Raw genomic sequence first — 21,561 nt, forward strand, 5'->3', positions numbered from 1 at the left:
AGGGTTACCAGCACCTCAAGGAAGTTTCAGGGCAGGATGCCCGAAACCGGCAGAACGCAGAAGCGTGGGACAGGCGGCGCCCGCCGGGCCAGTTTAGTCCCGGCTGGCTGGAGGCCCGCACAGGCTGGGGCTGGTAAGCTGCGGGCACTGGGCGGCGGGGACGTAGGGGCGGGTCAACAAGGTCAGGCGATTGTGTCGGGAGGCGAACAGGACGTTGCGGCGGCGGGCGGAGCCGGGGGCTAGTGATGTAACGAGCGGGGGGATCCCACTGGGAGAATCAGGATTGCGCGGTGAGACCCCAGGGGTGTGGGGCGGGGAATCCCAGTCCCCGCCCCGTTTTCCCCGTCCCTCCCCCTGCCTCCTTCACGCCCCTCCCCCTCCTCCTCTCTGGTTGGAAAGTTTCTAGAACCTCTTCCCAGCGGCCTTTGCGGTTCCAACATGGCGGAGCTGACGGTGGAGGTTCGCGGCTCCAACGGGGCTTTCTACAAGGTACCGACCCTTTTGCCGCCTTGTCGGGTCTTCTGGGGGCTGGGGCCGGTTTGAGGGAGGGTTGGAGGTCCTGGAGAGTGAGGTTTGGGGTCGAAAAGGGTGGCTAGGCTAAAGCCCGAGGCCGCTAGGTTCATCGCTTCTCCCCCCTCCACCCGCGGTTTAACGGTCTCGGGGGCCCGGGCTCCGTTATGTTTTGAAACAACACGTCGGATATCTTTTGCGTATTCCTGTTTATGAATCTTCTTCTTGGATGCTCGTGTGGCCCTTGGCGGGCCGGTGAGGAGAAGCCGAATGGCGGCAGGGAGCTCCCTGGGAGCAGGCCCGAGCTCCGGGAGGTTGGGGGCAGTCGTGAAAGGAGGTGGTGGGATTGTGTGGTCACAGCCGCTCCCCCGCCTCTCGGACTGGGCCGAGCGGGAGCGCCTCGGCCCGCTGCTCCGACCCCTCCCCACCCCCTTGGGGGGGGCGCCTCGCGGAATCTTAGGAATTCACCTTTGTACTAGGGTTTCGGGCTAATAAACTTCAGTGTCTGAAGGGGGAGCGGGTGCCGGATTGAGGGTTAGGATCGAAGAGAAAACTAGAAAATCTTGAAATGTGGCGGGTAGAAATATTTTTTGCGGCCTGGGAAATTGGGCGGCGCCTTAGCTCCTCTATTACGGAAGAAAAGGCGAGAGTTCTAGGCTTTAATTTTTAAAATGTGAAATGGATTAAGGAGACACAGGTGGGGAGGTGACTAGTTTCTTTATCGGTTATCCAGTGTTTTGGGAAGGTGTTGACCCCCCCCCCACCCGAGGTTTTTTGTTTCCATCGGATGGAAGGAGGGGCATTACTGTGGGATCGGATCTGGAAGACGGAAGAGGAATTCGAGAATAGAGGAATTTAGTAGGGGCTTCCAGTGTAGGGGTGACATAGATGAAAATGAAATCCTTAGAGTTTAGTTTTGCCATTATAACGGTCCTTTCTCCCGATTCTCCCTTTCTCCCAAAGTATGCCACGAGGTTACAAGATCAATACAAAATCTCCCCAGCTGTTGTCTGTCAGTCAGTCTCACTAAGCCAGCATCTCAAATGTTTGAGAGTCCTGGCTATTTTTATGAAGGTCCTTCTCCTAATACAGGAGTAGTATTGTGAGTACGCAGAATGTATTCTCACTGGGTTTCGTTTCAGCGTGCCTTTTATCCCGCACAGAATTTTTTTTACTAGGTGGTCATAATTCCTATTTTCAGCGTTGCTTTTCCTTTCCTAGTTTACTAATTAGCTATGTGGAATTGGTTTAGCTATCACGTGGTAATAGCATGGTGGGGAATCACAGTTGGCTCTGAAGGATCTCCGTAAGTATTTACAAGTTTAAATCTTACGTGGTTAGCATGAAGTAAAAACAGGGACTGCTTGGTGGAAAGGAGTCCTTTAATCCTTTAATGTGTGACTGGTTATTATCAGTCTAGGTTTACAACTAGGTGTCAGAGGAAAGACGAATAAAATTTGAGTAGAAAATTAACTTCTGTTCTTTATTTGTTTAAGATTTTCTTTGATGTGGACCATTTTTTAAAAGTCTTTATTGAATTTGTTACAACTCTTGCTTCTGTTTTATGTTTTGGTATTTTTGGCTGAGAGGCATGTGGGATCTTAGTTCCCCTACCAGGGATCCGGCCCATACCCCCTGCATGGAAGGCGAAGTCTTAACCACTGCACTTCCACGGAAGTCCCCTTCTGTTCTTAAACCTAATGGCTGCCTTCTCTGAACGACTGCAGATACAATTGCGGCACAATGCACAAAGAATGGGCTTATACTTTTTCCTGTCAAGGGTAGATAAGGTTCATCATATTTGTATCATTTTTACTGTTTGGCTCTTCAGTTCTTGTGTAATGGAGGTATGCATTTTTTCCTGGCATATCGAAATACAGAAAAGATTATTTTGCCTTAACAAATTTTTTTCAGCATGTTGATGGTAGATACGACACCATTTCTTTTTATCCAAGTATATTTTATTTATGTTGCTCACCTGCTATACATTTATTATTTTTTTTAATTTATAAGGTTGAATAAGATCGCCAGTTTGAATGTTTTAGTAAAGATTGTTTACCATCTTACTTTGGTTTCCCAAAGTTTTTTTGTTATTTTATTTTGCTTTTGGCAATTCACGAATCAAATGCCCCCATTTTGGAACTCCAAAGTATTTGTTGTTGATACCTATCCATACTCTACAAAATCTGCTTGATTCTTAGACTTTGATTCCATTACCCATTTTTACCTAACAAAGTAAAAGTAAGGTGGTTTTTTGGCAGAGGACCCTAGTCACGTTGTCTCTACTGAAATAGCACTTGAACGTTTGGAATTTTATGTCCTGCCATAATCCATTTGTACATGCACTATGTGTAAACTACGGTCTTCGAACTCTGGAAGAGTGAGCATGATGAAGTGGAAGGAGCCCTGCATTTGAAGTTAAACACATGGGAATTCTAGGTCTGTACATACTTCAGCTTACTTAACATTGTCTAGCAATGCACCCTTGATCAAGTATCCCTGGGTTATATAGTCTTTTGTATAAAATGAGGCTTTTGAAGTAGTTCAGTAGTCTACAGTATTTTTCTTTTTTGCGGTACGCGGGCCTCTCACTGTTGTGGCCTTTCCCATTGTGGAGCACAGGCTCCGGACGCGCAGGCTCAGCGGCCATGGCTCACGGGCCCAGGCGCTCCGAGGCATGTGGGATCCTCCCGGACCAGGGCACGAACCCGCGTCCCCTGCATCGGCAGGCGGACTCTCAACCAATGCGCCGCTAGAGAAGCCCTACAGTATTTTTTATCCCATGAAACTGTCCGCTTGGAAAAAATATTGGCTCACCGCAGAAGCAGTTTTATTAATTTAATTACATGAATTTTTTGGAGATTAATTTGCATATGGTAAAGTGCATCTTTTTTGACATACAGTTATGTGAGCTTTAGTAAATGCTAACAGTTGTGTAACCACTACCACTAGCATGGAGGGATAGAATAGTTCCACCATCGCCTTAATTTCTATCCTGCTCCTTTGCAGTCATCCTCTCTCCACACCCCCAGAACCTGGGGTGGTTTCTGTCCCCATAGTTTTGCCTTTTCCAGAATGTCCTAAACATAGAATCATACAGATACTGTGTAGAGTTTTCAGTTTGGCTTTTGTTTAGTGTGGAAGTAATTTTATTTTAAGTAATTTTTTTAATTAAAAAAATAATACATGGTCAGTGAGGGATTTTAGAAACTATAAGAAAAAAACAAGTTGCCTTGAGATAACAGCAGGTAACATTTTGGTGTATTTTTTTTCTTTCGGTGGTGGTTTTCAATATACAGGTGATTGTGATTTTCCTCCTCATTTTCTCCCCTTTTCTCTGCCCTGCCCTCCCCCAACACACTTGGCTGTAAATGCGAATTGCCATTGAAGAATTTCAAAGTCATGGGATTAGTAGCCAGTATCATCATGCTTGAGGCAGTGCGCTGTAGACATTGATTAAAGATTTTTAGTGGAACTGAAACTTAATTGCACAAAATAATTGGAACCGGTGAAGAAGATTCAACCCCAAAATAGGATAGTTTCTTTTTTCCCCCCAAATATTTACACAAATGATTGCATACTACTTTGTTCTGCATCCTGCGCTTTTTACTTAACAGTGGATCTATGGTAGTTAAAGACATAAAAACTTGATATACTCTTGTTTGAAGCCAGATAACTCTATAGGGGTTGGGAAGAATGGGAAATATGGTAATTAAGCACTTGATGGGGGATGTAATTTTATATAAAAATTTGCTTTTATAGCCTTTTTTATCTGGAGTGCGGCATCCTAGGGTTTATACTACTGGTCATTTAAGATGCCTTTTTTCTTTTTGTTTCCTTTTTAAAGCTTTCAGATGGAATTTACATTTTCTGGTGGTGTATTTACAGAGTTGTGTAACCATTACCACAATCTTATTTTAGAACATTTTCGTTAACCCCAAAAAAGCCTTGTGCCCATTTGGGGTCATTAAAGTGCTTTTTAACTGATGTATATGATTTTAAGCTTTGTAATAGCACTGCAGCTTGCATAGCCGTGAGCAGAATATAACTTTAAATAGAAGTTGAAAGTAAGTCACTCAATTTCTGGCTCTTGGAGAGGAAAGTTTCCATGGTGTTCCAGGGAAATGTGTGATCTCTAAGATGGCTGAATGAATTTTCAGGCCTTCTCTGTAGAAGATAGAATTACTTTTAGAGCTCCGTGATTTCTGGTTTTGACTGTGTAATTGATCAACTATAGAACATTTTAAAGTGCTATAATATTTGCAGAATTTCCTTTTTGCTTTAGTTTAATATTTAAATGAAATTTGAGAGTAATTAAATTATGCAATAGGTTTATTATTGCTAATGATGATGGTCTGTAGAGTTACAGTAAAGGAGTTGTGTTTTGAAAATGTACTGACTTCAAGTTAGTGTAGAATATTGTTGATTTCTTTGTGGAGATTAGTAATTGAGGAAAAGATGGTTGCTCTCTTACTGGCGATACTGTTAAGAACATACAGTTCCAGATGTTACGAAGCTATTGTTGTACATGTTTTAAAATGCAATTTTTTAAATATGTAAAAGAACTAGGATTTAACTAAGTGAAAAGGCCACTTAATTTTTAAAAATTAAATTTAAATACTTTTCCTGTGAAGTTTTGTTTTTGTATTACAAGAACAATGTGTAATTAATGAAAAATCTGAAAACACAAAAGCAAAGAAAGAAAACTGTAATCGCGGCACTGCCCTGGTGGCGCAGTGGTTAAGAATCCACCTGCCAATGCAGAGGACACGAGTTTGAGCCCTGGTCCAGGAAGATCCCACATGCCACGCCACAACTACTGAGCCTGCACTCTAGAGCCTGTGAGCCATAACTACTGAGCCCATGTGCCACAACTACTGAAGCCCACGCCTGTGCTCCGCAACAAGAGAAGCCACTGCAATGAGAAGACTGTGCGCCGCAACTAGAGAAAGCCCGCGTGCAGCAACGAAGACCCAGCACAACCCAAAATAAATAAATTTATTTAAAAAAACAAACCGTTATCTTACCTATCTAGAGAATTTGTTGTCAAGGCCTTGGCTTTACTTACAGAAAACATACTTTTTTCCATATTTTTCTTTCTATGCACCTTTATATTTTTTATATCATCAGATATTTGTGTGTGTTCTGCGAGTAAAATAATAGTTTACTATTATCTGTTTACTATTACTATTATCTGTTTACTGTGTATTCTTTGAGGCTTGTACATGTATTTCCTGATTTTGTTCTCTCAGGGACTGCATGAGGTATGTGTTTTTATCCTCATTTTACATATTAGGAAACTGACAATAATGTTACACTGTAGCTGAAATGAGATTTAACGCCAGGGCTTCTCACTTCCAGTTGCCTAGTTCAGCATAGCATGAGAGGTTTGCCAAAGGAAGTCTCACGGCAGTAAGCTTATGTTTTAGCTAGGAAGACAAGGCAGACACTTGACTGGATAATAACTCAAGAACTGAATTCTCTACCACAGTGTTAAGGATGTAGCAAACTTGCTTTTTTGTAGTTGAAGAGCAGTGTGCATTCTATGATTGACCCCTAATTCTCGTACTAGCTAGTTTGTGAGGGCTTAGGTTTTTCATCCGCAGTATGAGGCACTTGGATTTCTTTTGACAGTTTATCAAGTGGTGGAATCTGCTAGGTTGTTAGTTCACTAAGGTCCTATCTAGCTCTAACAACAATAACAGCTATTATCTATTGAGCGCTCAGACTATCAGACTGTGTAGGTACTTTACATGAATTTATCTTACTTAGTCCTCTCAGTCACAGTGAAAGAGAGAATGTTACCCCAGTTGAGGAAACTGAGGCTAAGCGCATCTATCCATAAAATTAATAGGCTGATTCAAGATTCATAATGATGTTTTGGACTTCAGAGAGCCTGATCTCTAACCAATATGTGATTTTTTTTTCCAAGTACGAATATATGGCTTATCAAATCATTAATTATAAATTCTGATCAATACAGTGGGAGTCAAGAGGACTGAATTGGGAGGATTCCTGGAGAAATGATTTGAGCTTTGCTTCACATTACAGAAATGTGCCCTTTCCGATGGTAGCCACTCATCATGGGGCTGAAATATACTAGCCTGAATTGAGATGTGCTTTTTTTTTTTTTTGTGGTACGCGGGCCTCTCACCGCTGTGGCCTCTCCCGTCGCGGAGCACAGGCTCCGGACGCGCGGGCCCAGCGGGCAAGGCTCACAGGCCCAGCCACTCCGCGGCATGTGGGATCTTCCCGGACCGGGGCATGAACCCACGTCCCTTGCATCGGCAGGTGGACTCTCAACTGCGCCACCAGGCAAGCCCCTGAGATGTGCTTTAATTGTAAAAGTTATACTAGATTTCAGAGACTTAGTATGAAAAAAGGAATGTAAGACTGCAGTTTTAAAATTTTGATTACATGTTGAAATAATATTTTGGATATATAGGGTTAAAATTATTAAAATTAACTTCACCTGTTTCTTTTTACTTATTTTAATATACTTAGAAATTTTAAAACTAGACATATGGCTCAAATTATAATTTGTGCTGGATAGTTGTGATTTATACCATCCTTAATTGTTAGCTTTATAGTGTTTGTTATGTGTAAGGTATTTTGGGAAATGTTTGAAATGCTTTTTTATATATGTATATGTATGAAACGTCCTGTTCAAATTTTAAGGTGTGGCACAGTAGTTATCAAAAGGCTTGAGAAAATTCTTTGGCAGATGTTTAGCTAATAGTAGTAAATTCTATTGTGACGCTGGTGTAAAATTTTCTAGGACCAAATCTAAATTTTCTAGGACCAAATAAAGAATAGCTTGAGCAAAACAAAATTAAGTAATGCAAAGCATTACTTTTGTTATTCTGTACGTGTAATATCTGTTTACACATAAAACAGTCTCTTCAATTTATTTTTTCTTACATTAAAGAGGCTGATAGCCATGGCAAAATTGAACCAAAGTTAAATCTAAGTTAAATGTTAGTTGTTATAACTTGTCTTCCATACTCTAGCCTCAGCATTTTTTGCTTAGCTTTTTTGGGAGCATGAGTAGAGGTCTCCCCAGTAATAACTATGAAATTTATAGTTGTTGTTGGCAAAGCAACATGGCATTTCCCTGTCAGTATTTCTTCAGAATCAGGAATCTCATTTTTCCGGTTCCTATCTCCGTGCCTTTCTTATTCTGGCTAATTAATAATAGTAAAACTTCTTGGGACTTCCTTGGCGGTCCAGTGGTTAAGACTCTGTGCTCCCAATGCAGGGGGCAGGGGTTCAGTCCGTAGTAGGGGAAGTAAGATCCTGATGCTGCACAGCGTGGCCAAAAAAAAAAAAAAAAAAAGTAGAACTTTTCTTGTTTCATAGGTTTTTGCTTTAATAGTTTTCCAGGTTATTTTCAAGTCTTAAGTTTTCCAGTGACTTGATATGTGTAGTTAGTTCATTAGTAGACCTTCAGTACATATTTGTTGAATGAACAAATGGATCAGTCATTCTTGGTTTCTGGACACTCTTTTGACTTGTTAATATTTGTATAAATGCATATATACAAAACTAAATTATTTCTGATTTTGATTCAAACAGAACTTAAATTTTTTTTTTGAGGGGTTATACATTGATCCTGGTCAAGCTCAGATATGTCCCAGAACTTTATGCATATATAGAATTATAGAGAGCTTAAACTCAACTTTTGGCAACAGGAAAGTCATTATAGTTTGGTGTGGCCATTTGAAACCTCTGAGTCTTTCTATTTCAGGAACTGTTGGATATTATAAACTTGTGAAATTAATAAGCCAAGAACATTACTAGTATGTAAGCATTAGTAGATATTTATGAATTCTTATGAAATCCTCACATTTTCATTGTCATTTTTTATTCAGAACAGTTAAATGTTCAGTACTAAAGGATGCTGAAGGCTTGCCTTGAGTAACTTTTTTCCTTAAAAGAACATATTCCAGGGCTTCCCTGGTGACGCATTGGTTGAGAGTCCGCCTGCCGATGCAGGGGACACAGGTTCGTGCCCCAGTCCGGGAAGATCCCACATGCCGCGGAGCGGCTGGGCCTGTGAGCCATGGCCGCTAAGCCTGCGCGTCCGGAGCCTGTACTCTGCAACGGGAGAGGCCACAGCAGTGAGAGGCCCGCGTACCACAAAAAAAAAAAGAAAAGAACATATTCCATAATGATGCAATAATTTCTGTAATACATAATGTAATTAGTAAATTTGTGGATTTTATTTGTAGAACATTTGTCCATTGATTGGAAATAATTTCCGGACATAGATGTAGGTCCTTTAAAAAAAAAAAGTGTGTATTGTTTGAAGTTAAGAAAATTTTTGATTGCAGCAGTCTTTGCGGTACACAGGCCTCTCACTGCTGTGGCCTCTCCCGTTGCAGAGCACAGGCTCCAGACGGGCAGGCTCAGTGGCCATGGCTCACGGGCCCAGTCGCTCCGCGGCGTGTGGGATCTTCCCGGACCAGGGCACAAACCCGTGTCCGCTGCATCGGCAGGCGGACTCTCAACCACTGCGCCACCAGGGAAGCCCGATTACAGCAGTCTTGAATGTGCTCGTTACTGGAATCAAATAACAACCCAGATCTTTTAGGTGTTGTATGTAAACATCAAACAAACGAGTTTATTACTTAGAATGTGGATTTGAGATCACTAGAGATGGAAAAATTAAAAAGATGTGGGGAGTGGTAATGTGTATATATATGTGCTGTATGGAAATAGTGCAGATTGACAGAGTATTAAGGATAATCTCAACTCTTTAAAAATATTTATACATGCATATGCAAGTGTATAATTTTATACATATGTATAAGCATATACAGACTTGCTTTATTGTAAATTTTTTTATTTTTCCCTTGGTTTCCCCTTTCCACATAATCTCTCATTCACAATGCATTTAGGTAGCCTGTTTATAGCCAAGTATACATTGTTCCAGATTTTTCTTCATACTCATAGAATGTACATAGATACACATTCAGATACAAACATAGGTGTTTTTCAGTATTGCTCTATAAAAATAAGATAATCTACATATTGGCCATTTTCTGTTGGAGTGTAATTTATTTTTTAATGGTTACATATTTCACCATAAGAATTACTGTGAAATCCAGCCATTCCCCAGTTAATAGACATTTTGTTTTCAGTTTTTTCCTGCTCCATGTGTGTTTCCATTGGGTAGGTTTCAAAGAGCAAGATAGCTTGGTGGAAGGGAACTTTTACCTGTTAACTCTAATAAATGTTAACAGATTACATTCTGAAAGGCTTAACACTTTGTATTTTCTCAATTGATGAATGTCAGGTTTTTTTTTCTTACATCCTTGCCAGAAATAGGCATTATAATCTTTGATTTTTGTGAATCTCTTGTATGTAAAGATTGCAACTTTGATTTGCAAATCCCCACATGCGAATTTTAATGTTTGTTGGCCATTTGGATTTGCTTTTCCATAAATCACTTGTTTTTCCCCATTTTCCTTCTGGGATGTCCTTTTTTGCTCTTTGAGATTTCTTAGGACTCATTATATGAATACCCACTCCCTATCTATAATTTGTTAACTCTCTGGTATCCCTGGCCATAGAGAAGTTCTGTTTTTTACATATTGAAATACTTTTTCCCTCTTAAGGGTTCAGGGTTTCCAGCCTGGTTAAGACAGCCTGTGTCCAGATTATACATACAGTTCCTTAGGTTTTCTTAAAGTGTTTTATTTGTTTATTTCATGTTTACTACATCAAGTCTTATTTTGAATATCATAGGCAGTTGTGCTAGCACCATGTATTAAATAATAATTCTCTGTTTTAAAGTTTTTTTCTGTTTCGTTTTTGTTTGCACATGGGGAAATTAGGTACTGTACTCATCAGCCAGATCTTCCTCACTTCTGAGATTGGGTGGGAGGAAGTCCACCATCTAGGAGAGCTGGGTCCCATTCAGGATTGATAGAACCTTCTGAGAATTGCTCCAAAAAGTTTCTGGGGTGCTCTGGGAAGACCATAAAGAGTTCCTAAAGGAGGATATTGTGACTTGCTTTTGGGCAAGTAAAGCCAGTTAAAAGAGTCTTATTTTCCTTACCTTACTGCTCTGGGCCCTCTCTTTTACCTACTGCATAGTAAGTAGTGGATCTGAGACCAGTCTTAACAGTAAAACCAGTATATTGTATTGCTCAGTAAGTGTTTTCTTCCCTTTCCCTAGTAAGGAGTTCTTTCTGTATCTGTTAAATGTATACACAGTCCAGAAACATAAAGTGTTTATTAAATTCTTTAAATTACTTGAAATAAAAGTTCCAGGAAGATTAACCGTAGTATTTTGGGGTGGGGGGGAGAAGGAGTGGCTTTAAGTACTCTTGGCACACCTTTGAGTGCCTAGGAATTACCTTAGTTTAAGAAGCGTCAACTCCTTCAGTTTGCAGACTGAGACTCATGTGTAAAATTGCTTAGGTCTGGGAGTCCCTAAGTCAGTTTTCTCAACCTTATAGTTTCTCATCTGAACTATAAAGCAGAGGAACACCGTTTTCTCAATTCTTCCAAGGATTGTGCATGGCTAGTACTATTCTAGATGCATGGGAGAGAAGTTCATTACACACAATGAATGACTTAGTGATTGGGCTGTATTCTCGTAGAACCCTGATTAAGAAATAGTTTTCTGTATTCACTTTTTTTTTTAATCCTGTAAAATGGATCATACATGTGTAGAGTGCAAAAGCAGGACAGCAGATGATACTGACTGTTGACATGTTGATTGATTTTAGGTATAAAAGTAAGCCATGGGTGGAGATGTGTAATTGGAAGTTGGGTTTTAGAGTCCAGGGAACAGGTTATTTTTCCATGTGTAGATTTGGGAAATCGGTGGAAGAGCCATACAATTTCATTGTATTTAAAATGGCATCAAAAAAAAATAAAAAAAATAAAATGGCATCAGTTGTAAGAGGCACTAAAAAAGAAGAAATGTTGCCAATTGATCTATGAATGGTAGTTTTATCTTTTAAAATTCTTTTCTATATCACCTGAAAGATTATTTTTAAACATTTGCATACATAAGGAAAATAGAAGCAAAATAAATTGGCTAAAACATTTTCAGGTTCAGATGATTGTGTTTCTTCTCACAATATCTTCCTCAGTGCCATGGAGAGCATTGATGTTGCAAGCGTACTTTAAAAGAGCTCTCCTCTATTATCTCCAGGATTTTCTTCCAAGAATTTTCACCTACTCTGCAAGTTTTGATGCTGGTGCTTTCTTGATTTTATCAGAAGGTGTCAACAGAACAACCTTCTGGTAAGAAACCTAAATCCTTCCTAAAATGGTACTTCATTGGTTTGCTGAATGAACTATTGAGGGGTTGCAATCAAGTGCCACAGAAAATTGCAAGCAAACCAAGTTTCAGCATGCTTAACAGTGACATTAATATCCTGGCAGCCATTCAGCTATTGGCTATTCTAAGGTACCATCAATTGTAGGAAGCATCCTGATTGCAGGGATGCAAAATTGTTAGAATTGATGGGCTGGGAAAGTAGACTGGGGCTAGAGAATGAATCACTAAACAAACTGATAATTGATCAAAGAATAACAAGTCATCCATTTTGTCAGTTCTTGAAAAACAAAACCTTAGGCGAATTTTGCATAAATTATGCTATTAACTTTTCTTTTCTCATGGGTTATAGTTTTGTAATAACATTTATCCACAGCAGCAAATTTTAACTGTGGAGTTTGGGAAAATGGAGAGTTTACCCAGTCAGAGGAAAGGCCGTACAGGATCTAACAAACTGATTCCAGTGTCTCTTAATGTTCTGAGAATTTATTTTAAACAGTTTCTTTTATTTATTTTTTAAAATTTTATTTTATTGAAGTAGAGTTGATTTACAGTGCGTTTCTGCTGTACAGCAGAGTGATTTGGTTATGCGTATATATATTTTTCATATTCTTTTCCATTATGGTTTATCACAGGACATTGGATATAGTTCCCTGTGCTATACAGTAAGACCTTGTTGTTTATCCATTCTGTATAAAATAGTTTGCATCTGCTAATGTCAAACTCCCAATCCATCCCTCCCCCACCTCCCCTCCCCCTTGGCAACCACAAGTCTGTTCTCTATGTCAATCAGTTTATTTTTAGAAATACAGCATTTTATCACAAATTTGCTTCAGTAATTGAGCCATCAACTGTAATGTCTTAATACATTGGAAAAGGGATCTAAAATGTAGTTATTTGACTGTTGTGCCAAATAAATATAAAATTTTTAAATGTCATACCAGTGATCCTGAGAAAGACTTTAAAGAGAAAAACTGGAGTAGATCTTAAATTATATAAGAATACTTGATCAGGTTTGAAGGAGGCAGTAATGTGACTGTGAGAACTTTTTGCTTGCTTAGGAGAATAAATGTGAACTAGAGGTTTGATTCCTGATGAATCCTTGCTTTTACCACTTGAGATAAGAGTCATTGAAAACATAGCCTCCATTTAGGAAGCTTGTTCTGTGTCTTGCTGGCCTTTTTTGCTCAGTCTGTTGGCAATCAGTAAACTCTTCTAACAAGACTTTTGAGGTTTAAGAGTTACAGCTTTAGGGTGTAAGTGTTGGGTTTTTGGGTATGGGCTTCCACTTTAAACCTCATTTTGAGGATTCAGGCTGTCTGACTTCTGGTAGTAGTTTGCTGAGTATTAAGATTTTTTTATATAAATTTATTTGTTTATTTTTGGCTGTGTTCGGTCTTCATTGCTGTGCACGGGCTTTCTCTAGTTGCGGCGAGCAGGCGCTACTCTTCGTTGAGGTGTGCGGGCCTCTCATTGCGGTGGCTTCTCTTGTCGCAGAGCACAGGCTCTAGGCACATGGACTTCATTAGTTGCGGCGTGCGGGCTCAGTAGTTGTAGCTCACGGGCTTAGTTGCTCCGCGGCATGTGGGATCTTCCCGGACCAGGGCTCGAACCCACGTCCCCTGCATTGGCAGGCGGATTCTTAACCACTGCGCCACCAGGGAAGTCCCAGTATTAAGTTTTTTTAAGTTTCTACTTCCCCCTTTGTAAGATATGTGAATTTAGTGTTGTAATGAATTGTAATAATGGGAGGTCATTAGTGGATTTTTGAAAAATCTGAAGTAGCAGATGAATTTGAAATGATACTTTTCAAAGGAATTTTTTTAGTCTAGGATGATATGTTCCTAATGAGTTTAGTGGGAATGTCCTCAAAGGGATTCATGGATCTCTGTAGATTGCTAAGCCATCACTTAAGCAAAGCCTCTGATAAATTGGTTAGTATATTAAACAAGGTAGCTGCCTTTCCAGTTGTAAATTAGATTTTGATATTTTGTTCTGGGACTTTGCCTTAAATAGGCTTTTTAGGAATGGTGCCTTATTTCTTCATAATAGTGTTGCTGCCAGACGTAACCTTTTAGAGTTTAAAACTGTGAATTAGCAAAAGCATTTTGTCGTTTAATTGATAATGATTTAATTGAAAAGAGTTTCAGACAGAAGATGAGATTTTATTTATTTTTTTAAAACATACATTCATTTATTTTTTGGCTGTGTCGGGTCTTCGTTGTGGTCCCTGGGCTTCTCTCTAGTTGTGGTGCTCAGTAGTTGCCTGGTGTGGGCTTAGTTGCCCTGAGGCATGTGGGATTTTAGTTCCCAGACCAGGGATTGAACCATCTTACCCTGCATTGCAAGACCGATTCTTAACACTGGACTACCAGGAAACTCCCAGAAGATGAGGTTTTAAATTCAGCATTTACAACCTCCTAGGGAGTAAAACTTCGGGGCTATAATAGATGTATATAGTTTCAGCTTCTCTTTCTCTAAAATGAGGGATCTGGAAGGTCTGTAGAAGAAATAGTGTTTCTCTTCAGAGTGGTTTTCCCACAGCCATCTGTTCTGACTTTTGACTGTATTTATAATCTCATTCTTTCAATTCTTGAAACTAATTCATACCATGTGTATTATTGTTTATCAGTAGGATTTTTTCTTCCTATGACTACCCTCATCGAGTTGAAAAACGTTCTTTTCAGCTGTAGTGTTCTGTAACTTCAAAAATGTGTGTTTAAGTTAGGCAGATATCTGGAATGCACCTTGTTCTTTCCACAGGCCATTGAAGCTCCCACCTGAAAATTGCCAAGCACCTTGTCTTTTTGGTCTTGCTTATTGTAGCTTTAAAATAACTTTCAGTTTTTGGTACGGATAGTGTTTTCTCATTATTCTCTACCCCCATTTAAAAGTTGCCTTACTGAATGCCTTCTTGTTTGTTTTTAAGATAGGCTTTGATGTACTTTTATTAAGGTTAACTCCTATTCCCTCAACAGAATTACACATTCCTTTGTGTTTTAGTAGGATCCCATTTAGGGGCATGTTGAAAAATTTAAAATATCAAGAGTGCTTTACGTTTCCCTAAATAGTCTATTTCTATTCATTAGTCAAGTTTCACAGATGTCTGCACATAGGTCGTGTACATTTTTTGTTGTTGAGGGCATTTCTAGGACCTTGCTGTTAGTAGAATATTTTTTTGTCTGTTTTATTTTCCACTGCTTATTTTTACCTGGAAAAGCTAATTTGGTTAACTTGGCACCTTACTGAATCTTTGAGTTTTCTTTTTAAATTTTTATTTTAGGCTAGATAGGTTTTGAAAAAAAAATTCTTCAATTAGTGCTTCCAGGGCTTTTTGATTACACTTTAAATAAGTTAAAGTGCCTTGTTACTTATTGATGATTATTTTAAATTATAGTTAAGAGTTTCAAGTGTAAACATATACCAGGCTTTGTGAATGAACAAATTAAGGGACCATTTTATGATGGCTTGGGCTTCCATGTTTGTAGGTGTATGGGGAGAAGAAAAAGAAATGTCAGCGTATTCTAAGAAATACGGGTTCTGGACCAGATGAGTATGAATTAGGAAAAGAGACCAAATCCCCAAAGGTTGGACTAACAAGAAAGACAGAAGTTATGGAGACTTAGTCATAAAGCCGCCCCCCCTCCCGCCCTCCACCCACACCATGTGCAGGAAAATGTTGCCATTGTTATTTGGTGTCTCCTGACTCAAACATTTTGGCAAAGATATAACCCTGCCATTTTCCATCTCTTGAGTATATAGGGACCTGCCATTATTCTGGTGAATTGAAAAGTGTTGACTGTGTCCTGTATCAAATGCATCAATTTTATAGAGATCTGGCCATTAGAAACCCCTTATACCTAGAATCTAGGGTTTGGGGATTAGAACATGTTTTCTGATTGTTCACTACAGTCCAAATACACTTTATTTGGGTGTCAAGTTTTTAGCTTATTTAATCTGATGCCTGAAAGATACTAGCAATAAGAGTAGGTTCCAGAGCTGTATTTTTTCTTAAAGTGTGTGAACAGTGTGTGCACCCAGACAAAGCTGATGCTGATGTTTGTGGTGGATGTAAAGTGGGGGTGGGGAGCAGTATAAGCACTGATTTTTAGATAGGAAAAAACCTTTTTATTATAACGAGGTGTAGAATTTCCCAGTGATTTGGAGCTCTCATTTGCACTTACGCTGTATAAATTATACAGAAATGATAAAGATTAATGAAACATTTCAAACTGAAAATTGTGAAGGACTAGAAAATGTTAGTGAAAGTGTAAATATGACTAATCTGATGGAAAGATGTTTTACTCTGATATTCATGAATTTGGTAATTCTCAATTTATGAAAATAGTCCTTACAAATGGCAAGGGTATAATAGAGATGGATTTGCTGGTAACATAATTATGAAAGTGCTGACCAAAATGATTGCTGAAAGTATATGTGCGGATGAACTAGTAGAAATAGAGAAACTGGCCAGGAAGTCATTGTTGTAGCATGATCAGATAATCACAGCTTGAACTAGATGGCAGCTCTTAGTTTTTAGCTTTGGGAGGAGAAAGAACAAAAAATGTCTTCAGAATTGCAAGGCAAGAGCTACTATAACTGTTTTTTAAATTTTCTGGCAGCCACTATATTTCTTTTATAAGTTTATTTTCGGCTGCTTTGGGTCTTCGTTGCTGCACACGGGCTTTCCTCTAGTTGCGGTGAGCGGGGGCTTCTCTTCCTTGCGGTGCACGGGCTTCTCATTGCAGTGGCTTCTCTTGTTGTGGAGCACAGACTCTAGGCACACGGGCTCAGTAGTTGTGGTGCACAGGCTTAGCTGTTCTGGCATGTGGGATCTTGCCAGACCAGGGATCGAATCCACGTCCCCTGCATTGGCAGGCAGGTGGATTCTTAACCGCTGAGCCACCAGGGAAGCCCCAACTATAGCATTCTTGAAAGTATCTTGAGTTTTAGACGTCATATGAAGATATATGCATTGAAATTTCCCATAATACACAAGTTGATCACAGGCATTTCTAGCTGGAGAGAGATCAAGGCCAAATTACAGAATCATAAAATTTAATAGCAAATGTGGGAGGAGGGTACTGAGAGACTAGATACATGACATATATGTTCTGTGATTGGTGATTGAAAATAAAATGATTTTATTTTCAGCCTCATCGGTTACCTTCTCTATAAGACTGTGTATTCAGTTCCAAAGATTTTCTGGGATGGCAGTGCTGATCAGTTTGCTTTTTGGTTTTTCCACTGTCAGTTTGTTTCTTAGTCTTTGGTTTGCTAATTTGCTTAAAATAATATCTGACACATAGTGTTTAAATATTTTGGGAGGTAGATGAGGTAAACAGATACACTCATTTTTGCCATGTTTTAACCAAGTACTGCAAGTGTGTGTATTTAATTAGTTTATAGTGTACATTATGGAGTGTAGTATGATAAAGACGTTTCAGAAAGTTTTTGCTGAGTACCAGAGTGTGTAAGCATTTGGCTAAGGTTGAGAACATTGCTCTTCTGATTGACAGTAGTACAGTGTCATTTAATGTCATTTGTAATCATGAAAGAGAGAGGTTAAGTAACTGCCAGGGTCAAACAGCTCATGAATGATGGAGATGGAAATCAAACCCAGATTAGCCTATTCTAAGCTCTGGTTTATTATTAGTACTCCATGTCGTTTTTGTAGCTCTAATATAGTGGTTTAGAGTTAATGTAACATTTAATTGAATATTTCCTTTTAATTTCTTTATAGGGATTTATCAAAGATGTTCATGAAGACTCCCTCACAGTTGTTTTTGAGAACAAGTAAGTTATTTTTTTATTGATAGAGATCCTAATTTTGAAGATTGGTAGTGCCAAACTGTTTGCTTTTGGCTGTTTCTATTTCCAGTGGAAAATGAGTGTGCTTTTGGGTGGGGGTCTTTGGTTTGATTATCTTTCTGAGTTCAAGTAATTTTAGTTTTTGATGATTTCACCTGGTTTTCTGCTCACAATTCACTTGGCACTTTTTCCATGACCCCTTTGTCAAATCACATGTGGACGTGAATCAGTAAGTAGTTTTTGCAAAAATAGACGGCACGAATGGGATTATAATATGCTTCTTAAAAACGCAGAATTTTGAAATGATGCTGTAGATAAGTATTAGGCTGTCTTTAATTGCTTGATTATTCATAAGGAATAATAAAAAGTTGTATAGATATTGTAAAGGTTAGGTAAGTTGTGCTAAAAACGTTAAAGACTGTGTTCTGGGTTTGGTTAGGAAGGGTTATAAAGGAGCACTGTATAATTGAAGGTCAGAAAAGAAAACTGGTTAACTTTCACTTTTATGCTGCTTCTGTAACTGCCTGGATATCGGCCCAACAGCTGTTTCTTGTAGAAACAAGTGTTGAGATGATTTCTGTCTTTGAGCAGCTGCCATTTAGACAGTAAAGATGAAAGAAAGCACTCAAATCTCTTGTCTCTTTTTTTGCCCAGCGTTGGCACAGGGGAGCCATAGGAGTATTTTACGTGCTGCTCTACCTCCCAGGCATGTGAATGACCTATTAGAACTTAAAGTAGGAAAGCATTTTAGCTTTATCAACTTAGTTATAAAATACAACCCACAAAAAATTAAGCAACAGCTCAAGTAGTAGTTTTAACACATTCGTATTTGCTACAAAGATTAAAAGTAAGTTTTTTCTAGGTTTTAATTACAATGTATGTGTTCATTGTAGAAAAGAAATTCTATCTGTATAAGAAAATTAAATCCTTTCATAATTTAGCTATTCAGAATAATTGAGTAGTTTTCTATATTTCTGTGAACATGTACACTAAGAAATTATGCAGCTTATATTTTATAATCTCTGAAATTATGTTCCTTAATAAATCATTGAGTGGTAAAAGTGTTTGTAATAAGTTGATCCCACTATAACAGTTCATTACTCTGAACTTACCCTGTTTCATTTGCAGAATAATGTATGTACTGTTACCTTAGGATGAGTAATTTGGAAGCAATATATAATTGTCAATGATGTTAACTATAAACTTCACCAAGAGCCATGCAATATCTGTTCTACCTCAACAAACTACTTGGAAAAAGATTTAATACAGAGGTTGTTTTTCTTTGGGGACAGCTAAATGATTGATTTGAAAAATATACAGTACTAAGCATAGACTACATAGCTTCTGTATTAGGGGCTATTAGAATAATGTATTTTAAAGCTGTTAATTCCTTTTCTAATCCTTCAGTTGGCAACCGGAACGCCAGGTTCCATTTAATGAAGTTAGATTACCACCACCACCTGATATAAAAAAAGAAATTAGTGAAGGAGATGAAGTAGAGGTATGTATTTATAAATTTATTTTCTTGTGTGCATATTTTTTTGTTTCAAATAAATATTCTTGTTGGAAAATCTGTTTAGCTGTTAGAGAATAAATCTAATTCCTTTTCTCCATTCTTTCTATTGGTAATGGCTGTGTAATGTAGCAATGCTTGAGTTTTGGAGCCAGAACTGGGATTAATGTCTCAATGCTACCATTTTTAGGTTTGTAGCCTTGGTCAAGTTTTTTTGTTTTTAATGACTAAAGTGAAAATAATTTGAGAACTAAAGACAGTAGTGCATTTGAGTTTTGCACAGATTCTGGTGGAGACAATTATATGACGTTGGTCATTTTCCTTTTTTTTTTTTTTTTTTTTTTTTTTTTTCGCCTTGTGCTTTTTCCTCAGTATCTTTGTACAGTATTAGTAGCTATTTTTTTTTTTTTTTTTTTTGCTGTTTTGCCTTGTGCTTTTTCCTCAGTATCTTTGTACAGTATTAGTAGCTATCCTTTATTGTAGTGATCATTAATATAGTTCCTATGTAACAATATGAAATATTATAATTAGCATACTGCCTTTTGGAATATTCTAGAAATATTCAGAAAAATTTAAAAGGAAAAAACCAAAATCACTGCCCAGAGATAAAAAACACATTTCATGGTTTACATATTCCCAGGCTCTTCCTTTCTTCTCTTTTAAAAAAATAAAAATTTTACTGCTTCTTTGTATCTTGCTTTTTTCACACTTAGTTGGTCTTGAATGTCTGTCTTTTATATTTATTTTTGATTAACATGCCTGCTGTTATGTAAAAAGAAACTTGGAAATAATTGTCAAATAGAAGCATAATGAGTTTGTTGGAGATAGAAAATTTGATTTTCGATTTTTAAGAAATTGATAACCTCCAAGGAGTTCAAATATGCTAAAATGTATTTCTCACAAGGAGTTGTCTTGATAGTGTTGAACGAGATTTTCAAATCTCATTTGTACCTAATTTATGTAGGCTGGGGTTGGAGAACTGGGAACATGGGTCAATCTTTAATGATGAAACAGCTAACTAAAAACACTTAATAGTATGTACTTTGTGCCATACACTGTTCTGAGTGCTTTGCACATGAACTCATTTAGTTACTTGGCACTTTTATTCTTCATAATTTTTTTAATGGTAAATTTTCTTTTGAGTTAATTGTAGATGTTAGGCTAGAAAGTCAAATTGTAGGACTTTAACCCCTAACAACGTGAACTCACTTTCTAAAATTTTGCCTAGATTTTACTTCTTGCTCTAGGTAATTAGAGCAAGCATCCTTCTGCTTCTGCTAAATCAAAGCATGTTATAACTTAATTGTGTCAGGGTGCCACATGTGTAGCGGTCATTTCTGTGAGTAGTGCTTTTCATATTTTAAAAATTGTTGTTCAGACAGTTATTGTTAATATAAAGGCTCAGTTTAAAGGAAAAACTTGGAGTGCTGAGGGTGTTGTTACAGTGTGCTTTCCTCAGTCTCAATCTGGGAAGATCCTCTCCAGTTCCTGGACCATCTTTATGGCTTGCCTCCCCAATTGTATACAAAACTTTATTGAATGATTTGGAAATTGATGATTACAGAGTGTATTATTTCACTTTCTGTTTTATGGTTCAGTCTTGGTGAAATTTGTTCCTTAAAATTAATGAGAATCATGGTCTGGAATTAAGATATTACTGTTACTTTGTAATTTTTTTGTGTTTTTGAAATTTTTGAAAATTTATATAGGGAAGAAGTTTAAAATTAATCTTGCCACCTGTGGATTTCTTTTTTTGTTTTGCTTTTTTGCCAGCGTTAGGAATTTATTCTTATGCCATGGAATGAATGCTTAGGAATTATGGTTGTTAGTACTTTATATTTTGAGCCAAATAACTTTATGTAAGCTCCCCCCCCAAATTCAAAGTAACAAAGCTTAATATAAAAAGTGAAATGATACAGAGTTACATAAAGTAAAAAGTGAACCTTTCCTCTTAGTGTAGGTATGTAGGTGTGCTTATCTGCCCACCTCAGCTTAAATCTCATTTAAGAGATGTCTCTTTAGGTTTTTTTTCTTTGAATTTATAAAGAATATGTGTGCTTTTTTAAGTTACAAAAATTGGGAATACATTTTATTTGTGATTTTTGTAGTCAGTTAATGAAGATACCATAGACATTTTCAAGTCTGCATATACAGATTTAACCTCATTTTTTCTCACCACCCCATGATACTTACTCCTCAGTATAGGTGTATCATAATTAGAAGTTGTTGAAATTATTGAAAGTTGTTTTTTGCTTCCCCCCCCCCCAAAAAAAGCAAGAGTTAATGTCCTTATGTAAATCGTTTTCTGTTAGTATAAATCTTGGTGGTTCAATTGCTGAATCAAAGGCATGTATATTGAAAATTTTGATAATACCAAAATATACCATTTTGTCCTCCAAAAATGCTTTTTGAATGACCACTTCATAATTTT

General features: G+C 37.9%; 1 protein-coding gene across 5 annotated transcripts in view; it reads left to right on the top strand.

The window, feature by feature from the left end:
* Nucleotides 1-220: 220 nt before the first annotated feature.
* Nucleotides 221-21,561, top strand: part of FXR1 (FMR1 autosomal homolog 1) — a 59,265-nt gene continuing 37,924 nt past the window's right edge. Inside the window, exons 1-4 of one of the 5 annotated variants that reach the window (XM_007468917.1) lie at nt 221-247; nt 400-489; nt 17,550-17,602; nt 19,025-19,118. In XM_007468917.1, the coding sequence (XP_007468979.1) occupies nt 439-489; nt 17,550-17,602; nt 19,025-19,118 (198 nt within the window). In that variant the 5' untranslated portion in view covers nt 221-247; nt 400-438. Of the gene's footprint in view, nt 248-399; nt 490-17,549; nt 17,603-19,024; nt 19,119-21,561 lie in introns of those variants that run through there. The other 4 variants (XM_007468914.1, XM_007468916.1, XM_007468915.1 and 1 more) reach the window with 4 other exon arrangements.

This window comes from Lipotes vexillifer, unplaced genomic scaffold, assembly GCF_000442215.2.
Source record: "Lipotes vexillifer unplaced genomic scaffold, Lipotes_vexillifer_v1.1 scaffold263, whole genome shotgun sequence".
NCBI lineage: Eukaryota > Metazoa > Chordata > Mammalia > Artiodactyla > Lipotidae > Lipotes > Lipotes vexillifer.